Raw genomic sequence first — 20,356 nt, 5'->3', positions numbered from 1 at the left:
AGGCAGATGCGATAGTGGATTTTCAGAGGCTTTTTATTAGGCATATTGACATGGGGGGATATGGATCACATGCAGGCCGGGAATAATTTAACCTGGCATCATGTTTAGCACAGGGCCAGGCGTAGTGCGTTGCAGGGCCTGTGCTGTACACTTCTATGTTCTATGTTCTATGTTCTGTGTTTTATGCTTATCATTGCACCCCTGGTTTTTGGACCGTGCTCTGTGGTCCTTTGCGAAGTATTTCCTCAATTTTTGCGGTGACCTCACGTAGTTTACACCCCAGCAGTATGAACATTGACTTCTCCAATTTCAGGTAGTCCTTGCTTTCTCCCTCTTTCCCATCCCCTTCCCAGCTCTCCCACAGCCTACTGTCTCCGCCTCTTCCTTTCTTCTTCCCGCCACCCCCTCCACCCCCACATCAGTCTTGACCCGAAAACGTCACCTATTCCTTAGCTCCATAGATGCTGCCTCACCTGCTGAGTTTCTCCAGCATTTTTGTCTACCTTCACTGCAAAAGAATCGCTGGCTTCAAGTGCTTTGATCCATAATATACTTGTTAAAGAATTAAGTTCCAGGCGCCGAAAATTATATGGCAAGTCAGTAAATAAATGAATATGTTAATATAAAGAGCGGCACAGTGACTCAGCTAATAGACCAAATGTCTCACAGCTTCAAAGCCATTCAATACTAGCCCATGCTGCTGTCTGTGTGAAGTTTGCACATTCTCTCCGTGACTGGATGGATGTTCTCAATGTGCATTGATTTCCTCCTACATCTCACAGGTAGCGCTTGTTAGTTTAGTGTAGTTTAGTTTAGAGATACAATGCAGGAAACAGGCCCTTCGACCCCGAGTCCGTGCCGACCAGCGATCCCCGTACACTGGCCCTATCCTACACATTCTAGGGACAATTTACAATCTTTACCAATGCCAATTAACCTACAAACCTGTTCATCCTTGGAGTGTGGGAGGAAACCGGAGCACCAGGGGAAAACCCACGCGGTCACAGGAAGAACGCACAAACTCCGCACAGACAACACCTTGAGTCAGGATCGAACCCGGGTCTCTGGCGCTGTAAAACGGCAACTCTACTGCTGCGCCACCATGCAGATTAACTAACCAGTGTGAATTGCCCTTAGCTTGTACGTGAGGGGTGGAATTTGGGCAGAAAGGAAGTTGATGAGAATATGGAGTGAATAAAATGGGATGTGGGTGCTCGGTGGTCAGTGTGGACCAAGTGAGTTACTACAGCACTTTGTGTCTAACCATAAGTTTTAACATGGTTTGGATATTGGGGGAGTGTACTTAATTGTGGCAAGGCAGATCACAATGTCATTAAGCAGGAGCTAAAGAGGGTAGATTGGAAAAAGTTGTTATTGGGTAAGTCCACAGATGCCATGTGTGAGTCGTTGAAAGGTCAGCTGATCAAAGTGCATGATTAGCATGTTCCAATAAGGATGAGGGATAAGGACAGCAAGGTATGGAAATCATGGATAACCAGGAAGGCTGTACACTTGATCAGGAAGAAAAGGGAAGCAAATGTCAGGTTTAAGATGGTGGCATCAGGTGAGGTGTGTGAGTAGCTAAGAACACAAGCGGCCAATTAGAAGGGCCAAAAGGGGCCATGAAATGTAACTGGTGAATTGGATTAAGGAAAATCCCAAGGCTTTTTATACATACGTTAAAAACAAGAGGGTGACCAGGGAGAAGGTAGGATCGCTGAAGGATAAAGGAGGGAATTATGCTTGGAGGCAGAGGATGTAGGTGAGGTGCTAAATGAATACTTTGGATCCATATTCACCGAGTAGAGGACTTGGAGGACAAGGAGATTAGTGTGGGGAATACAAATATGTTAGGTAGACAAAAGTGCTGGAGAAACTAAGCGGGTGCAGCAGCATCTATGGAGCGAAGGAAATGGGCAACATTTTGGGACGAGGAAGAGGAGGAGCCCGAGGGTTGAGGGCAAAGATCCTATATCTGCTATAGGATCTTTGGTTGAGGGAGAGCTGAGAAGGGGAGGAGAAGTCAATGTTTATGTTGCTAGGGTGAAAGGAAGAGGATGTTAGGGTAGTTTGTTATATGTGTTAGGGCAGTTTGAGATCGAGAAGGAGGCGGTGCAGGGGCTCTTGATGAACATTTAAGTGGATAAGTCCACAGGGCCTGAGTGGATCTACCCCAGGTTATTGAGGGTGGCAGGAGAGGAGATTGTGGGGACCTTGACAAGGATCTTTGTTTCTTCTCCAGGCGAGGTCCTGAGGACTGGAGAGTGGTCAATGCTCCATAGTTTATGAAAGAAAGTAGAAATAATGCAGGGAACTATAGCCCGGTGAACCTCACATCAGTGGTAGTGAAACCATTGGAGAGAATTCTTCAAAGTAGGATTTACTCCCATTTGGAAGAGAATGGATTAATTAGGGATAGTCGGCAAGGCTTTGCATGCAGCAGGTCTCTGTCTCGGTCACTTGATTGTGGTGACAAAGGAGATTGATGAAGGTTGGGCGGTGGATGTTGTATATATCAATTTTAGTAAGGCTTTTGAGAAGGTCCCTCATGCTAGGCTGAGGCTGATGCAGAAGACTAAGATGTGCGGGATTCGCAATGACTTGGTCATGTGGATTGAGAACTGGCTTATTCATGGAAGACAGAGGGTTGTGATGTGGGGAAGATATTCTGGCTGGCACCGATATTCTGTGACTGGTGGAGTTTCACAGTGATCTGTGATGGGACCTCAGCTGTTTGTGATATATATAAATGACTTATATTTAAATATAATGTTAATGTATACAAATAGACTTAGTCTGAAGAAGGGTCTCGACCTGAAACGTCGCCTATTCCTTCGCTCCATAGATGCTGCCTTACCCTCTGAGTTTCTCCAGCATTTTTGTCTACCTTAGACATAAATGTAAGGTAGACACAAAATGCTGCAGTAACTCAGCGGGACAGGCAGCATCTCTGGAGAGAAGGAATGGGTGACGTTTCGGGTCAAAAGATAAGCAAGAGGATATAGGTTTAAACTGGGAACGGATTTGAGGAATACATTTTGTTTTATACAGAGAGTGGTTGAGGTCAAGAACACATTGCCAGAGGAGCTGGTAAGATACAACCATTACATTTAAGGGGTATTAAGACACTTCATTAGGCAAAACATACAAGGACATGGTTCGAATGTGGGCAAATGGGATTGATGTAGATTGACCTATTGGGCTCAAGGGCCCATTTCTGTGCTGTACAACTCTAAGATTGCAATGTTTCAGTGAACTTGTTGGGATGAACATCCGACTCTAGCTATGCCAATGTCCCATGAAATGTAGGACATAAGCAAAACTAGTTGTGAGACCTTTTGATATTGTGTGCAGTATTTATCACTATTTTAAAGAAATACCATTATGGCAGCGGGAGATATCTACTACTAGACAGGGTCCTAAGGATCCAACTATGAAAAGATAATTGAGGTCAAAATATTTTGGATAAGGCTTGAAAAGAATTCCACTGAATAATTTCATATATAGTCGTCAAGTAACGTTTAAAAGGCTGTTAGATAGGCATCTAGATTTGCAAGGAATGGGGGGGGTATGGATCATGTGCAGGCAGCTGGGATTAGTTTAGGAAGAAGCTGCAGTTGCTGGTTTAAGCCGAAGATCGACACAAAAAGCTGGAGTAACTCAGCAGACAGGCAGCATTTCTGGAGAGAAGGAATGGGTGACGTTTAGGGTCGAGACCCTTCTTCAGACACGTCACCAATTCCTTCTCTCCAGAGATGCTGCCTGTCCCACTGAGTTACTCCAGCTCTGTGTCTATCTTAGGATTAGTTTATCGTGGCATCACGATACATTGTGAGCCCAAGGGCCATTGTTCCAGTGCTGTACTTTTCAATGATCTATTTTCTATGTAAGCGACAGATCTTTACAAGAAAGATGGAAAGAATAACAAGAAATTCAAAATGATTACATTGAAGTTTGTAATGTGTCACTTTGTCACCACCAGTTATGTTCAGAGAGATATTAGCTGCGGAGGCATTGTAAATAGCACGGCACCATTTCAGTGGAAATACAAAGATAATGAAGATGAAAGACTCACTTGGATGCCCTGCGTTTAACACAGTCCAGTTCAGTGCAGGATCTCTGTCCAAACTCAGTTTCCAGTCACCCTTTAAACATCACCACTGGGCAAGATGCCAATCCATTCTTGCACCCGGATTGGCCATTCCCAGCGAGGGGGCAGTTCTGAGGCTGATTCACTCCTTGAAATAGCATTTCCAAAAAAGATAGCCAGTTCTGAACTCATTTAACACTGCGATCGAAGTCTGGTCTCAGGAAGCAATGCAACAAAGTCAGCACCACTGGGCTAAGATGCAGCAAAAACAGGCAGGAGAAGTCAGGAAAAAAATTACCTCAAAGCAAAAAAACATCACATCACATCTCGTCTTTTGGGAATCGAGGGCCAACATGTCCCAGGAATCTTGCAACAGTGGTGTATCCAATACACCCAACCTCTGGAGATCTGGGGCAACACGGTGTACAGCTTGTCCCTGATAAGTGGATGGACTAACAAGGCTAGGATATACATGATAAATAGTAGAGGCCTTGAGCTAGCAAGTAACAGAAGGAAGAGAGACACAAAATGCTGGAGTAACTCAGCAGGACAGGCAGTATCTCTGGAGAGAAAGAATTGGTGACGTTTCAGGTCAAGCCCTTCTTCAGACCCGAAATGTCATCCATTCCTTCTCTCCAGAGATGCTGCCTATCCCGCTGAGTTACACCAGCATTTTGTGTCTATCTTCAGTGTAAACCAGCACCTACAGTTCCTTCCTGCACAAGTAACAGAGGGACTTGGAGTACGTCCAGGGATCCCTGAAGGTAGTAGCACAGGTGGAAAAAATGTTAAAGACGGCATATGGGACACCTGCCTTCTTTAGCTGGGGAATAGATGTTTAGAGCATGATGGTCTTGGGACAACTTTATAAAACATAGGACCTGGAATATTGTCCATAGTTCTGGTCACTACTGTATTGGAAGCACGTGACTGAACTTGAGCGGGTGCAGAGGAGCTTCACCAGGATGTTGCCAGTGAGACTAGCATTTCAGTTATGAAAGGCTACATAGATGTAGAGTAAAGGGCCTGTACAACTGTACGAGCTAATTCAAGAGTTCTCCCAAGTTTCCCCTGATTCGAACTAGGAATTACGGTAATAGCCACTCGGTAATAGCTTCACGAGCTTCACGAGTCTTCACGAGCTTACTGCGTTTCCCGAGTACCTGCCGTTAGCGTTACGAGCCGCTAAGAGACGTCCCGAGCTCCGACGTACCCGCTATGTACATTCTACGTGCTTACCACGAGTTTGATTTTTTTTTTTTAACATGGGAGAGTTCTTGAATTTCCTCGTACAGTGGGACAGGGCTATAAGGGGGAGAGGTTTAGAGGGGATTTGAGGAAAATAAATTCCACCCAGATGGCATTTGGAATCTGGAACACTCTTCCTGGGCAGGTAACTCACAATAGTTAGGATGCCACACAATAGTGAATTGCCACGGTATCCAAGGCTACAACCAAGAGCTGGTAAATGGGATTAACACTGACGTATATTTGATACTCAGCACGGACATGGAATGCTGAAAGACCTGGTTCTCTGCAGTACAACAAAAAAAACCAAAGCAACATGAGACCTCGAGGGGTCTGGACAGAAGGATTTGAAGAGAAGGTTGCCTCTTGTCAGAGACTCTAGAATGTAGGTCACCCACTGCAGAAAATTATTATTTTTCTCTTTGAGGTGTCATGGGTCTTTAGAATTCTCTTACTTCAAGGATAGTATTATATTAAGGCAGATGTAGATGGATTCCCATAAGAACGAGAAGGAATGAGAGGTGAAAGCAGGAGATCATGGTTGAAATCCAATCTTCTAGGATCTTATTAACTGGAGGAGCCAAATGGTTTTCTCCTGCGCCTAATCTGTGAATTTGTACATAGAAAGCAAGGGTCAGGAAGAGACAACTCTGCCAGTTAACAATGCAGAACTCGCCCCCAGGGAAGATCCAGACTTGAACCTCGGGCCCAGGCAAAGTTCTTGGGCATGTTCGGACAGTGGAACCTACTGTCCTAGTATACCGGGACATTCTGTGCTAGAACAACAGTATGTTCCTCTGTCCGAGGGAAACCTTATATTTAGAATACCGAGGTTTTGGAGTTTGTACCCTTTGCCATGCACAGTGTGTGGTGACCTTGGAATACCTCGGGCTGTGGCTGAGCAGTTTCTGCAGGTCTGTGGCTTACCAGGTTCAAGCAACTATTAGTGGTGCCATGTAGTGACATCCGATGTAGTCACGAGGCAACTGTCGTAGAGTCCCGCGGCACAGAAACAGGCCCTTCCGCCCACCATCTGTGCTTGTACACATCTAGTACCCGTTGTGACGACACCCTCTCCCTCGTGTGCCACTCTGATCCTCGATAACGGCAGGCAGGCCAGGATGGGCTGAAGACCAGCACAGTGAGAGAACCTGCCTGCTGTGAAAAAACACCCTGCACTCTGGACAGCACTCTGGACGGAGCTGAGGACACACACACACACACATTCCAGTTTCTGCTTTACTTAAGCCATTCACCCCACAACGGAGCTGAGGCAACAGCCAGAGGAACAACAATTGCATCCAATTAATGGTGATTATATTAGCTCACCTGCACCGGCCAAACCCCACTCCTGAAAGACCAAGGCAAATTCAACTGGGGGGAAAAAAGGAAGGAGAGAGACGGGGAAGCAGGACAGGAAGGAAGAAAGAAAGAGGGAGAGGATGGGAGAGAAAGTGGGGCACAGACTTCGGGGAAGTCTGAGCCACCGGGATAACCCCAAGACAGACCAGACCTCCTTCGAGGCCAGGACTGGGCCACCAGGACAAACCCTAGAGAGGCAGTGCCTCCTTAGAGGCCAAGACTGAACTGCCAGGACGAGCCATAGACCGCCAGCACCTCCTCTCGAGGCCATGACTGAGCTGCAGGGAAAAGCCTGAGATTGCCAGCTACCTACTTCGAGGCCAAGACTGAACCACCAGACCAAGCCTCAAGACAAGCCAGCTCTGCCTTTGAGGTCAAGACTGAGCCACCGGGACAAGCCAGCGTCTCTTCTTCAAGGCCAAGGGGGGGGGGGACCTGCCATGTACGGCAGTGGATAAGAATTTTCCCTGAACATTTCTAATTTTATCAGTGCCAGACACGTGGCGACACATGTACTGCCGAGGTGAGGTCTGCTGTACAATTTTACCAGGTTGTATGCAAAACAAAGCATTTTACTGTACCTACATATCATTGAGATACAACATGGTAACAGGCCGTCAGCCCACCAAGTGTGGGCTGACCATATGCTAGTTCTATGTTATCCCAGTTCAGCATCCTACACACGAGGGGCAATGGACAGAAGCCAATTAACTGAGAAATCTGCATGTCGTTGGAATGTTGGAAGAAACTGGAGAACCCAGAAAAAAACAACAGGTCACGGAGAATGTACAAACTCTGTACAGACAGCATCCGTAGTCAGGATTGAATCCGTATCTCTGGCACTCTAATGCTATGCCATTGTGCCGCCCTATGTGTGTGCACATCTATATGTGTGTGTCATTATACATACATGTGTATGTGTACATGTGTGTTTGTGTACATGTGTGTTTGCTCCTCAACCCCGCGCTCCCCGTCCCGTCGCTCCTCATCCCCGCACTCCCTGTCCTGGCGTTCCCTTTCCCAGCACTCTTTCTCCTGGCACTCCCTGTCCCAGCTCTCTGCTGGTCTCTGCAGCTTGCAGCACTCCCTGAACTTGTTGGTATTATCTTTGGTTTACAACCATGTTTGATCAGAATGGAGTGGTTACTTTCCTTTCACTGTTACTGTTCCTGCCACTTGATGTTTCACCTTTTACCTTGCTGCTGACGATGTCCTGTGACAATCTGTAACCAAATTCTTTCTCAGTGGTGTGGTTTCATCATTAACAATGAACATTAATAGCTCACTAAAAGCATACAATGAATCCTTGTCCTGTACACAGTGATCTGTCGATGGCTGACAACGTGTTTATAACTATTTTGATGCACGACTTCTCCATATATTTTGCACGTGCAGTGCTGACTGTTAGAGGTTGTGGAAGGATCTTTGGACGTGGCACCTTTATTTAGTTGATGTAACAAAAACCCTATCGAATCGTCAATACAATAAATACCCTGCATTTCTGTTGACAATATCGGACACAGATAGGTACAGCACAGGAATAGGTGTAGGAAGGAACTGCAGGTGCTGGTTTAACCGAAGATAGACACAAAAGGCTGGAGTAACTCAGCAGGTCAGACAGCATCTCTGGAGAAAAGGAATGGGTGACGTTTCGGATCAAGACACTTCTTGACAGGAATAGGCCCTTTGGCCCACGTTGACTGTGCCAAATATGTCAAATTAAACTAACTTGCCTGCATGTGATCTATGTCCCTCCATTCCCTGCACAATCACATGCTTATCTCAAACTACCTTAAATCCCACTTTTGTATCCGCTTCCTCCACCAGCCTCAGCAGTACGTTCCAGTCACCCATCATACTCTATAAGGTACCCAATTTTCCTCAAGCATCTATTTGCCATAACCTTTTCCCCCTCGCCTTAAAGCTACGTGACATTTCCATCCTGGGAAAAAGGTTCTGACTATCTACCTTATCTGTGCCTCTCATAATTTTACATACTTCGATCAGGTCTTCCCTCAGTCTCTGGCACACCGAGGAAATCAATCCAAGTCTGTCCAACCTCTCCTTACAGCTAACACCTTCTTATGCAGGCAGCATTCTGGTAAAAAAAAACCACAAAGTGCAGAAATAATTTAGCGAGTCAGACATTCTGGTAAACCTCTACAACAACGTTTCCAAATCCTCCACATCCTTAAGGGCCTGTCCCACTTCACGACCTAATTCACGACCTCTGCCGAGTTTGCCCTTGACTCGTACTCGCAGCATGGTCGTCACAAAGTCGTAGGAGGTCGTAGCAAGTCGTGATGCTAGTCGTAGGTACTCGTGGCATCAAGTAGGTCGGGGGCGTTTTTCTACCATGATGGAAAATGTCCACGAGTAAAAAAGGTCACGAATTAGGTGGTGAAAGTGGGACAGGCCCTTAACTGTAATGTGACGACCAAAACTGTATACTCCAAAGGTAGCCGAAACAAAGTTTTATAAAGCTGCAAGCTGCAGACTTCTTGACTCTTATACTCAATGCCCTGACTAATGATGGTAAGTCAAAAGTGTTTTACTGTCATATGTCGCGAAACGGAACAATGAAATTCTTACTTGCAGCAGCACAAATGGTATATAAACATAATACACTGTAAACGCCATAATAATAAAAAAGGAAGAAACACCATTTGCTACCATTTTATCTACTTGTGTGACTAGTTTCAGACAGTTGTGGACTTGGACCCCAAGATCCCTCTGTACATCATTGTTGTTATGGGTCCTGTCAATAATTGTACACTCGCCCCATACATTCAACCTCCCAGAGTGCAACATCTCACACTTGTTCGGATTAAAATACATCTTCCATTTCTCCACCCATATCTGTAAATGATCTATCCTGCTGTATCCTTTGACATTCTTCCGCACTGCCCAAAATCCACCAACTTTAGTGTCGTCTGCAAAACCACAAACCAACCCATCTATATTTTTGTCCAAGTCATTGACATACATCACAAGCAATAGAAGTCCCAGCACTGATTCCTGCAGGATCCCACTGGTCACGAAACTTCAGCCAGAATAACACCTTTCCACCACGACCCGGTGTCTGCTATGGTAACGCAGAATCCAAACTATCACGAATGACTGTTAATATTCTGTATCAGCCTACCATGAGGGACCTTGTTCCAATTCCTTACTGTAGTCCATGTAGACAACACTCGCTGCCCCACCCTCTTAAATCACCTTAGTCACCTCTCTATAAAACTCAATAAAATTAGGAAGGCATGACCTATCCCGGACAAAGCCATGCTGACTGCCCCTAATTATCCCATTCTCTTCCAAACGTGAGGAAATTCTATCCCAAAGAAACATTGAAAATAGGTGCAGGAATAGGCCATTCGGCCCTCTGAGCCAGCACCGCCATTCAATATGATCCTTTTCTTGCATTTGAGGCAGCAGAGGTTATGTAATGCGCTGTAGCCAGTTCAATGTGCTGTTGAGGGCTGTGAGGTCTACCCCTCCACCAGGAGGGCGGAGGACAGTGCAGTCGAAAATGATGTGCTGCGCTGTTTGCTGGTCTGCTCCACACTCGCAGGCTGCTGATGAATGCTCATGTTGTCGACCTCCCCGTGGTGAGCCCTGTCAACTGACCTCATTCAGGCGAATGACAACAAACAGAGACAGCAGCAGAAAAACAATTCGATATGATCATGGCTGATCATCCAAAATCAGTACCTTGTTCTGGCTTTTTCCCCATATCCCTTGATTCCCTTAGCCCCAAGAGCAAAATCTAACTATCTTGAATCCTCTCTAATAGCTTCCCAACCACTGATATGAGGCTCACCGACCTATAATTTACTATGCTATCCTATTTCCCTTTTTAAACATAGGAACAACATAGGCTACTCTCCAGCCCTCTGGGGCTGTGGCTAGAGAGGATGTAAATAACTTTTTAAATGGCCCCAGTAATCTCCCATCTTGCCTCTTTCAGTTCAGTTTGCTATCATCCATATTATATCATTACAGGTAAACTCCAGGACTTGAGCATTGATGCAAGGTCAGGGTGGCTTTATCCCCTACCTGCCCCTTGACATGAGTCTTGCGGTGCGGTGCTGAGACTGGGCTGACAAATGGTGTATAGATTTCCCAGTCTGTCTGTGGACTGTGCAGTTTCTTGCTTGGAGTTCCCAAATCTAATACAGCAGGTTTGTAAGAGTCATTGGAGCCATGCAAATTTCCTCACCCCCTTGCTGTTCCTTGGCTGTCCTTATGGATGGGGGTACCGGATATGTGAAGAGAAGAAAATGGAAGTTGATTGAAGGGGATTCATGCGGAGCATGGGAAACACCGCAGTGAACATCTGACACAGTCAAATCATCACAGCCAGATAAGGGTGTCCATATGTTCAAAAGAGGGCAGAACTTTAAGGTAAGGAAGAAGTGGTTTAGAGGGACACCCAGGTTCCAGAAGGGCAATAGAGAGAGTTTACAAAGGGATGTGAATATGTTTTCAGGGTCTGGAGAAAGAGTGGGAATAAATTTTCTTGCTTAGTTGGGCAGGCTGCAACCAACTGGACACCATGCACAATTGATCTTGTTGAGCATGGCTTCCGCACACTCATAGATTCAGAGCTATACAGCATAGAAACTGGCCCTTTGTCCAAATTGTCCATGCTGACCAAGTTGGCATTCTGAACTAGTTCCATTTGCCTGCAATTGGTCCATAAACCCTTCCAATCTAAACATCTATCCAAATGCTTGTTGAAAGTCGTAATTGTATTCACTTCTATAATTTCCTCTGGCAGCTTGTTCCAAGTACGGATTACCTTCTGAATCTGAAGCAGTTGCTCCTGAGGTACAGGAGAGCCTGAGAACTGTGAGAGGGGACAGGGATGGGACTGATGCCAGGGGAGGGGCCCATGTCTCGGAGGGCGTCCAAGACCAAGAGAGTCAGGAGTGTTTTATTGTCGTATGTCCCAGATAGAACGATGAAATTCTTGCTTGCAGCAGCACAACAGAATATGTAAACATAGTACACTGTAAACAATATAATAAACGAGAGCTGGAACGGTGGAGGATATTTTGCCGGGGAGGGGAGGGGGGTCCATTGCCCGGTGTGGGGCTGTTGTTAGGGGGTGGATGTATTGTCCGCTGGGGGAGCGGGGAGGGGGGGGGGGGTCCATTGCAATCGCCCGTTGCCGGGGCGAGGGGGGTGAAGCCGGTGGGCGGGGTGTCTCTTTAGCCCCCATCACGGGGGGGGGGGGGTGTTCCTGTCACGTGAGGAGGGGCGGGCGGGGCGGGGCGCCGTCACGTGTCGGGCGTGACGCTACGCCGGGCGGTGAGTGGGTCGAGGAGGCGCTGATCGGCCGGAGCATCGGCGGCTCGTTGTGAGTGAGTGAGTGTGGGGCCGGGGCGGCGGGCAGGCGGGCAGGCGGGCTGGCTGGGCCTCGCTCGGTACCGCGGCGTCTCCCTGCCGTGATCGCTTCGCGCTTTGTGCTGCGGCTCAGACCCGGCGCGGGGCCTCTCCCGGCCGGCAGCTTGGTCGCCGCGGCCCGCGGGGAAGGCGCTCCACCTCCACCGCGCTGCAGTGGGACGTGAGCCGGTGGGCTCGCTGCTTCCCCACTACCCACACTCTCTCCCGCCCCCACCCCACACAACTCTCTCTCTCTCTCTCTCTGCCCCATAACGCACCGTCTCTCCGCCCCACCGCCCCTCTCCTTCCTCCCCCACCCCCTGCAACACCCTTCCTCTCTGCCCCACCGCCCCTCTCCTTCCTCCCCCACCTCTCCCTCTTGCGGAGAAGGCAGGAGAATGAGGAATAAGTGGAAACGTTAAATCACCATGATTGAAATGCGGAGTGGACTCACTGGGCCGAATGACCTAATTCTGCTCCAATGATTTATGAACTAAATCTTGCCTTGAATTTTTCATTCATTGACTATTCACCTCTGACTATAAACAAATAATCTCGGTAGATATGTTCTAAGTGTTTTGCATTGAGTGATCAAGCCTGTTGCGGGTGTAGGGACAGTGTTGTTATCTAGTTTTATGTCAACATGGAATGTAAACAATTGGATTTGGATATTGCAGATTGGCACCAATTTTGAATGATGCGTGTTGAGATTTAGTCATTATTTTAAGGGTGCAATTTTTGCACGGCTTTGCCCATGTCTTTTTTACACATGTTACTGGCTGGTGTGCTCAGGAAACAGAATAATGAAACATTGATTGTTTCTTTTGTTCCTGTTGTAGCAGGATGTTCTGAATTGATAAAGTGAAGCACTTGCTTTCACATAACCTGTGTTCCATATTCTGTTGTGTAGGAAGGAACTGCAGATGCTGTTTTAAACCGAAGATGGGAGCAAAAAACTGGAGTAACTTAGTAGGACAGACAGCATCTCTGGAGAAAAGGAATAGGTGATGTTTCGGGTCGAGACCCTTCTTCAGTCTCTGAGCCTGTTCTCCAGAGATGCTGTCTGACCAGCTGAGTTACTTCAGCTTTTTATGTTTATCTTACACACACTGTTGCCTGCCGTGTGCCTTTATTGTGCTCCAGGGAGACTGGAGGAAAACTGAAACCTTGTCTATCCATTCCCTCCATATATGTCCTGTGATCTGCATTTTGTTTTGATCAAGATTCCAGTATCTGCAGTTCCTTATGCCACTATTTCCCTCTTGGAGATATATCCTTGAGCATTCTGCCACTCCAAATTCCTGCCCCCTCCACAACTTCCTTTTCCTTAAACCCTTGGATTTAGTGCTTCCCAAAGACCCAGTCATCCTCTCCCATCTGGTTCAGTCATCCCCTTCATGTTGTTTCACCTGTCGCCTACCAACCTCTGCCCCCTGTCCAAACTGGTTCTGTCTTCCCATCATCCCTGCCCCATCAGTTTCCATGTATTGGCTAAGAGTCTCTGTTCCCCCACTTAATCCACATGCTGCCTCTTTTATTTCCTGTCCAGATGGGTCTTTACCTGAATGGAGAAAAACCATACACCTTTTTCCTCCATGGATGCTGCTTGATCTGCTAAGTTCCTCCAGCCTTCTGTTTTTATTCTAGATTCCAGCATCTATGGTCTCCCTTGCCTTCCCAAATCCATGCCAATCTATCACTGTTTCAATATTTGAATCCCCTTATTGCTTTACAACTCATACCACAGTCATGGTCAGAGTCATCCAGTCTCATCAATTTATCTCACAATTACAGACATGTAATTGTGATAAATTGATCTTGATTCATTTGCAATCATTTGGTGTAGTTCACTGTTGTCATTCTGCTGGATTGCCCTACCCTTGCTTAAATCTGATTTAGATTTGTTTATGGCCATACACCAGGGTGCAATGAAATTCCATGTTTGCATGAAGCTCTGAGTAAACAGAATACATACAATAATGATAAATGCATCAATAAAAAACAAGAATTAGTGCAAAACAGTAGAATTATGTAAGTCTGCATGTCTGTGCTCTCAAACTCCTGAATCTTCTACTAGAAGATAGCAGAGAAAAGGTAATAGTCAGGATGGCTGGCAGCCTTAATAATACTACCAGCCTTCCTGGGCAATACACTGAAGATGGACTGGATGGAAGGAAGTTACAAGCCTGTGATGGATAGAGCTGTGTTCCATGCTCTCTGTTAGAGCTGCTAGGTGGTAACCATCGAGATGGGTCATTTTATTTTTCTTTGGAACTGGAATGATGGACTTTTCCTTGAAGCAGATGGGGGACAGTATCAGGCTGAGATGCAACCTGTCAGAATACTTTCTATGTGTAGGAAGGAGCCGTGGATGCTGGTTTATACTGAAAATAGACACAAAATGCTGGAGTAATTCAGCGGGACAGTCAGCATCTCTGGAGAGAAGGAATGGGTGATGTTTCGGGATGAGACCCTTGTTCAGACTGAAAGTCAGAGTAGAGGGAGTCTAGAGATATGCTTTTTGCACCCTTCATTATCTCTAGTCTTTTTCCCTCTCCCCTGACTCAGTCTGAAGAAGGGTCTCGACCTGAAATGTTACCCATTCCTTCTCTCTAAGGAATATTTTCAATACTGCATCTGTAGAAGTACATGAGAATCCTTGTGAGCAAATATCATTGGTGAATTTAAAGATCAATTGATGCTCTGCATAGCTGCACAGTCATGGGTTTGTCATGCCATTAACAGTTCTTCAAAGCACTTTGTTCTGGTTATGTTAGAGCTACTGTAGTCATTGAGGCACCACCTCTTTTTGGAGACTGGAATGATGGATGTGGGTAAGTTCATGAGATGAATAGATCGGGTAGATGCACAGTCTCTTGCCCAGGGTGGGTGGATCAAGGACCAGAGGGCATAGTTTAAGGTGAAGGGGAAAAGATTTAATAGGAATCTGAGGGATAACTTTTTCACACAGAGGGTGGTGGATGTATGGAACAATCTGCTAGAGGAGGTAATTGGGGCAGGGACTATCCCAACATTTAAGAAACAGACAGGTACATGGATAGGACAAGTTTGGGGGGATATGGACCAAATGCTGACAGGTGGGACTAGTGTAGATGGGACATGTTGGCCGGTGTGGGCAAGTTGGGCCGAAGCACCTGTTTCCACACTGTATCACTGACAGGCAACATCTCTGGAGAGAAGGAATGAGTGAAGAAGGTCTGAAGAAAGGAATCGACCTGAAACGTCACCCATTCCTTCTCTCCAGAGTTGCTGCTTGTTGCTCCAGTTACTGAGTTACTCCAGCATTTTTGTGTCAATTTTCGGTTTAAACCAGCACCTGCAGTTCCTTCCTATGCATACAAGTTATTGCAGATACTTACAGTGGCTTGCAAAAGTATTCATACCACTTGAATTATTCCACATTTTGTCACGTTACAACCACAAACGTAAATGTATTTTATTGGGATTTTATGTGATAGACCAACACAAAGTGGCGCATAATTGTGAAGTGGAAGGAAAATGATGCATGGTTTTCAAATTTTTTTACAAATAAAAAACTGAAAAGTGTAGCGTGCAAAAGTATTCAGCCCCCTTCACTCTGATACCCCTAAATAAAATCCAGTGCAACCAATTGCCTTCAGAAGTCGCCTAATTAGCAAGTAGAGTCCACTTGTGTGTAATCTAATCTCAGTATAAATACAGCTGTTCTGTGAAGGCCTCAGAGGTTTGTTAGAGAACATTAGTGAACAAACAGCATCATGAAGCCCAAGGAACACACCAGACAGGTCAGGGATAAAGTTGTGGAGAAGTTTAAAGCAGGGTAAGGTTATAAAAAAAAATATCCCAAGCTTTGAACATCTCACGGAGCACTGTTCAATCCATCATCCGAAAATGGAAAGAGTATGGCACAACTGCAAACCTACCAAGACATGGCCGTCCACCTAAACTGACAGGCCGGGCAAGGAGAGCATTGATCAGAGAAGCAGCCAAGAGGCCCATGGTAACTCTGGAGGAGCTGCAGAGATCCACAGCTCGGGGGTGGGAGAATCTGTTCACAGGACAACTATTAGTCGTGTACTCCACAAATCGAGCCTTTATGGAAGAGTGGCAAGAAGAAAGCCATTGTTGAAAAAAAGCCATAAGAAGTCCTGTTTGCAGTTTGCCACAAGCCATGTGGGGAACACAGCAAACATGTGGAGGAAGGTGCTCTGGTCAGATGAGACCAAAATTGAAGTTTTTGGCCTAAATGCATAACGCTATGTGTGGCGGAAAACTAACACTGCACATCACCCTGAACACACCATCCCCACTGTGAAACATGGTGGTGGCAGCATCATGCTGTGGGGATGCTTTTCTTCAGCACGGACAGGGAAGCTGGTCAGAGTTGATGGGAAGATGGATGGAGCCAAATACAGGGCAATCTTGGAAGAAAACCTGTTAGTCTGCAAAAGACTTGAGACTGGGGCGGAGATTCACCTTCCAGCAGGACAACGACCCTAAACATACAGCCAGAGCTACAATGGAATGGTTTAGATCAATGCATTTTCATGTGTTAGAATGGCCCAGTCAAAGTCCAGACCTAAATCCAATTGAGAATCTCTGGCAAGACTTGAAAATTGCTGTTCACAGATGCTCTCCATCCAATCTGACTGAACTTGAGCTATTTTGCAAAGAAGAATGGGCAAAAATTTCAGTCTCTAGATGTGCAAAGCTGGTAGAGATATACCCCAAAATACCCCAAAAGATGCTGTTTGTTCACTAATGTTCTCTAACAAACCTCTGAGGCCTTCACAGAACAGCTGTATTTATACTGAGATTAGATTACACACAAGTGGACTCTACTTGCTAATTAGGCGACTTCTGAAGGCAATTGGTTGCACTGGATTTTATTTAGGGGTATCAGAGTGAAGGGGGCTGAATACTTTTGCACGCTACACTTTTCAGTTTTTTATTTGTAAAAAAATTTGAAAACCATGTATTATTTTCCTTTCACTTCACAATTATGCACCACTTTGTGTTGGTCTATCACATAAAATCCCAATAAAATACATTGCGTTTGTGGTTGTAACGTGACAAAATGTGGAAAAGTTCAAGGGGTATGAAAACGTTTGCAAGCCACTGTAAATCATTAGGAAAGGTTATATTTATTGTACATCTTAATGGTGGGTAGATAATTTATTGTATGATTTTCCTGGGTCTCATACAAACAAGGTTTTTCATTATCTGAGTGCATGTGACAATAATAAACCAATATCAATTTACAGATGAAGTAGTATTGATGGATAACTAATCATTGGTATTTTTCCATATGTTTCAGTGAGAAGGTGTTGTACACACTTTGACGCGGAAGACTGATTTGTTGCAAGGGATATCCTAAATGTCGGAACTATCTGCTCAAATTGTGCCTGCCTTTCAGGCTGGGCAACCAAAGGAAGCTACCTCAGAAAGCACTCAGAACAATTCGGTGAGATCTCTCCTTCCTGATTTAACGCTTTGTTTCCAGCAGTCGCCAGCTTAAGACAGTGAACAGAAAATGCTCTGTCACCCATTCCTTCTCTCCGGAGATTCTGCCTGTCTCACTGAGTTACTCCAGCATTTTCTTTCTATCTTTGGTGTAAACCAGCATTTGCAGTTCCTTCCTACACTAAACAGAAAATAGGTGGTCGAGGTGGGTGGTAACTGTGAAGATGAGAAGAACTTATATCTTCAATGATCTGGAATGCGCTGCCTTGCAAGTGTTAGAAGCTGATTCAGTGGAGGGTTACATAAATAATTGATGGACAAATATTTTAAATATTGTGTGGAAAGAGTGGGACAAGTGTTGCCCCAAATGCTTATTACTAGTGTGAATGGGTGGTTGGCATGAGCCAAAGGGCCTGTTTTCATGCTGTATCTTTCAATCAATCTATTATTTAATATTTCTACGTCCCAGTGCATGTGCTAAGATTTATTCCTCCACGCGCATTTACTTGCGTTATGTTGTGTATGGTTAAATTAATAGACTGCTTATTCAGAGACTCTAGTTTTAAATTCCAATGTGGCATCTGTCGATTTCACATTTTGTTAATAAGCTAGAATTTTTAAAGAAAAAAACATAAACACTGATGACACAAATACAGCTGACTGTTATAAAACCAGATGCAATTCACGAATGGCTTTCAGGAAATAAAATCTGACATCTTAAACCTGGTACATAGTAAGTCCAGACCTACCAGTGTGGTCAACTGTTAAGTACAGATAGTCTCCAAGTTACGACAGGGTTCTATTCCTGGGAACTGTTTGTAATCTGAACTGGTAGTAAATTGGACAGTAATAGTAAAAACAGCATGTTAGAAAGGATCACAGAAACTGCTATAGCTGACAAGGCGAGGGCAGCGGTCATATGTGATGGGAATGGAATTAGGCCATTCGGCTCAACAATTCTATTCCGCTATTCGATCGCGGCTGATCTACCTCTCCTTCCTAACCCCATTTCTCCTGCCTTCTCCCCATAACCTCTGACATCTGTACTAATCAAAAATCTATCTATCTTTGCCATAAAAAATATCCACTGACTTGGTTTCCACAGCCTTCTGTGGCCAAGAATTCCACTAGCTAGATGCAGGAAGATTGTTCCCGATGTTGGGGAAGTCCAGGACAAGGGGGGGTCACAGTATAAGGATAAAGGGGAAAGCGTTTAGGACCGAGATGAGAAAAACATTTTTCACACAGAGAGTGGTGAATCTCTGGAACTCTCTGCCACAGAAGGTAGTTGAGGCCAGTTCATTGGCTATATTTAAGAGGGAGTTAGATGGGGCCCTTGTGGCTAAAGGGATCAGGGGGTATGGAGAGAAGGCAGGTACAGGATACTGAGCTGGATGATCAGCCATGATCATATTGTAGGTGATGCAGGCTCGAAGGGCCGAATGGCCTACTCATGCACCTATTTTCTATGTTTCTATGTTAGCGGTGAGCCACTAGCCTGTCTCATTGACTTGGCGAGTCAGCTTAACACTCCCAGCTCTGCTCGGTTTGACCCAACCCTCGATTGTCCACGGGAGGGTGGAGAGAGAAGACGTACAAAAATGCTTTGTTCCCACCCGGCAGAAGATGCTCGCAGCCCCACAGCAACTGGCAAATCCATCCTGCTGGGCTCTCAAACGCTCACTTGTATATATGACTGTCTATAATTTGAGAGCTTGAAACTCTCCAAATTGACCTAGCAAACCACATGATTCAAGGGCTATTAGGGATGGGCAATAAATGCTGGCCTAGCCAGTAACACCCTTGTCAAAATAATGAATATATCAGTTGTAGCTTTACACAACAACAGAATTCCTGTGCGTGCATATTTTACCTGGATCTTACCTGGACCCAGCATGCTGATGCAATTATAAAGAAGGCACTCTACTTCCTGAAAAGATTACGGAGATTCGGCATGTGGAAGAGGATTCTTCTAAACTTCTACATGTGCACGGTTGAGAGCATTCTGACTGGTTGCATCGTGGTCTGGTTCGGCAACTTAAATGTCCAGGAGCGGAAAAGACGACAAAAGATTGTGACCCTTGCCCAGTCCATCACTGGCTTTGACCTCCCCACCGTAGAAGGGTCTCGACCCGAAACGTCGCCTATTCCTCCGCTCCGTAGATGCTGCCTCACCCGCTGAGTCTCCAGCATTTTTATCTACCTTCGATTTTTCCAGCATCTGTTGTTCTTTCTTAAATAAGGGATCTATCAAAGTCGCTGCGTCCAATGCAGCCAAAATCATCAAAGACCCACACCATCCTGGCCACACACTCATTGCACCATTGCCATCAGGAAGAAGGTACAGAAGACTGAAAACTGTAACGTCCATGTTCAGGAACAGCTTCTTCCCTACAGCCATCAGGCTATTAAACATGACAATAAATAAGCTCTGAGCTCTGAACTGCAAAATACTATTATTATTATTGCACTATATTTGTTATTTATTGACTTTTTTTCACTCTTCCCCCGTTATGTACTATGTTTACATATTCACATATTCTGTTGTGCTGCAGCAAGTAAGAATCTCATTGTCCCATCTGGGACATATGACAATAAAAACACTCTTGAAGGTACACAAAAATGCTGGAGAAACTCAGCGGGTGCAGCAGCATCTATGGAGATATTCTTCAGAAGGGTTTCGGCCCAAAACGTTGCCTATCTCCTTCGCTCCATAGATGCTGCTGCACCCTCTGAGTTTCTCCAGCATTTTTGTGTACCTTCGATTTTCCAGCACCTACAGTTCCTTCTTAAAAACACTCTTGA

At 45.4% G+C, this 20,356-nt stretch overlaps 1 protein-coding gene across 4 annotated transcripts in view; it reads left to right on the top strand.

The window, feature by feature from the left end:
- Positions 1 to 20,356, top strand: part of psen1 (presenilin 1) — a 57,411-nt gene that overhangs the window by 5,942 nt on the left and 31,113 nt on the right. The window contains exons 1-2 of one of the 4 annotated variants that reach the window (XM_055640911.1): positions 11,939 to 12,062; positions 17,406 to 17,552. In XM_055640911.1, the coding sequence (XP_055496886.1) occupies positions 17,466 to 17,552 (87 nt within the window). In that variant the 5' untranslated portion in view covers positions 11,939 to 12,062; positions 17,406 to 17,465. Of the gene's footprint in view, positions 1 to 11,938; positions 12,071 to 17,405; positions 17,553 to 20,356 lie in introns of those variants that run through there. The other 3 variants (XM_055640912.1, XM_055640910.1, XM_055640913.1) reach the window with 3 other exon arrangements.

The sequence above is a fragment of the Leucoraja erinacea genome, chromosome 9 (assembly GCF_028641065.1).
Source record: "Leucoraja erinacea ecotype New England chromosome 9, Leri_hhj_1, whole genome shotgun sequence".
Lineage (NCBI taxonomy): Eukaryota > Metazoa > Chordata > Chondrichthyes > Rajiformes > Rajidae > Leucoraja > Leucoraja erinaceus.
Note: the sequence above shows the minus strand (reverse complement) of the source record. Positions and strands in the feature narration are given on the sequence as shown.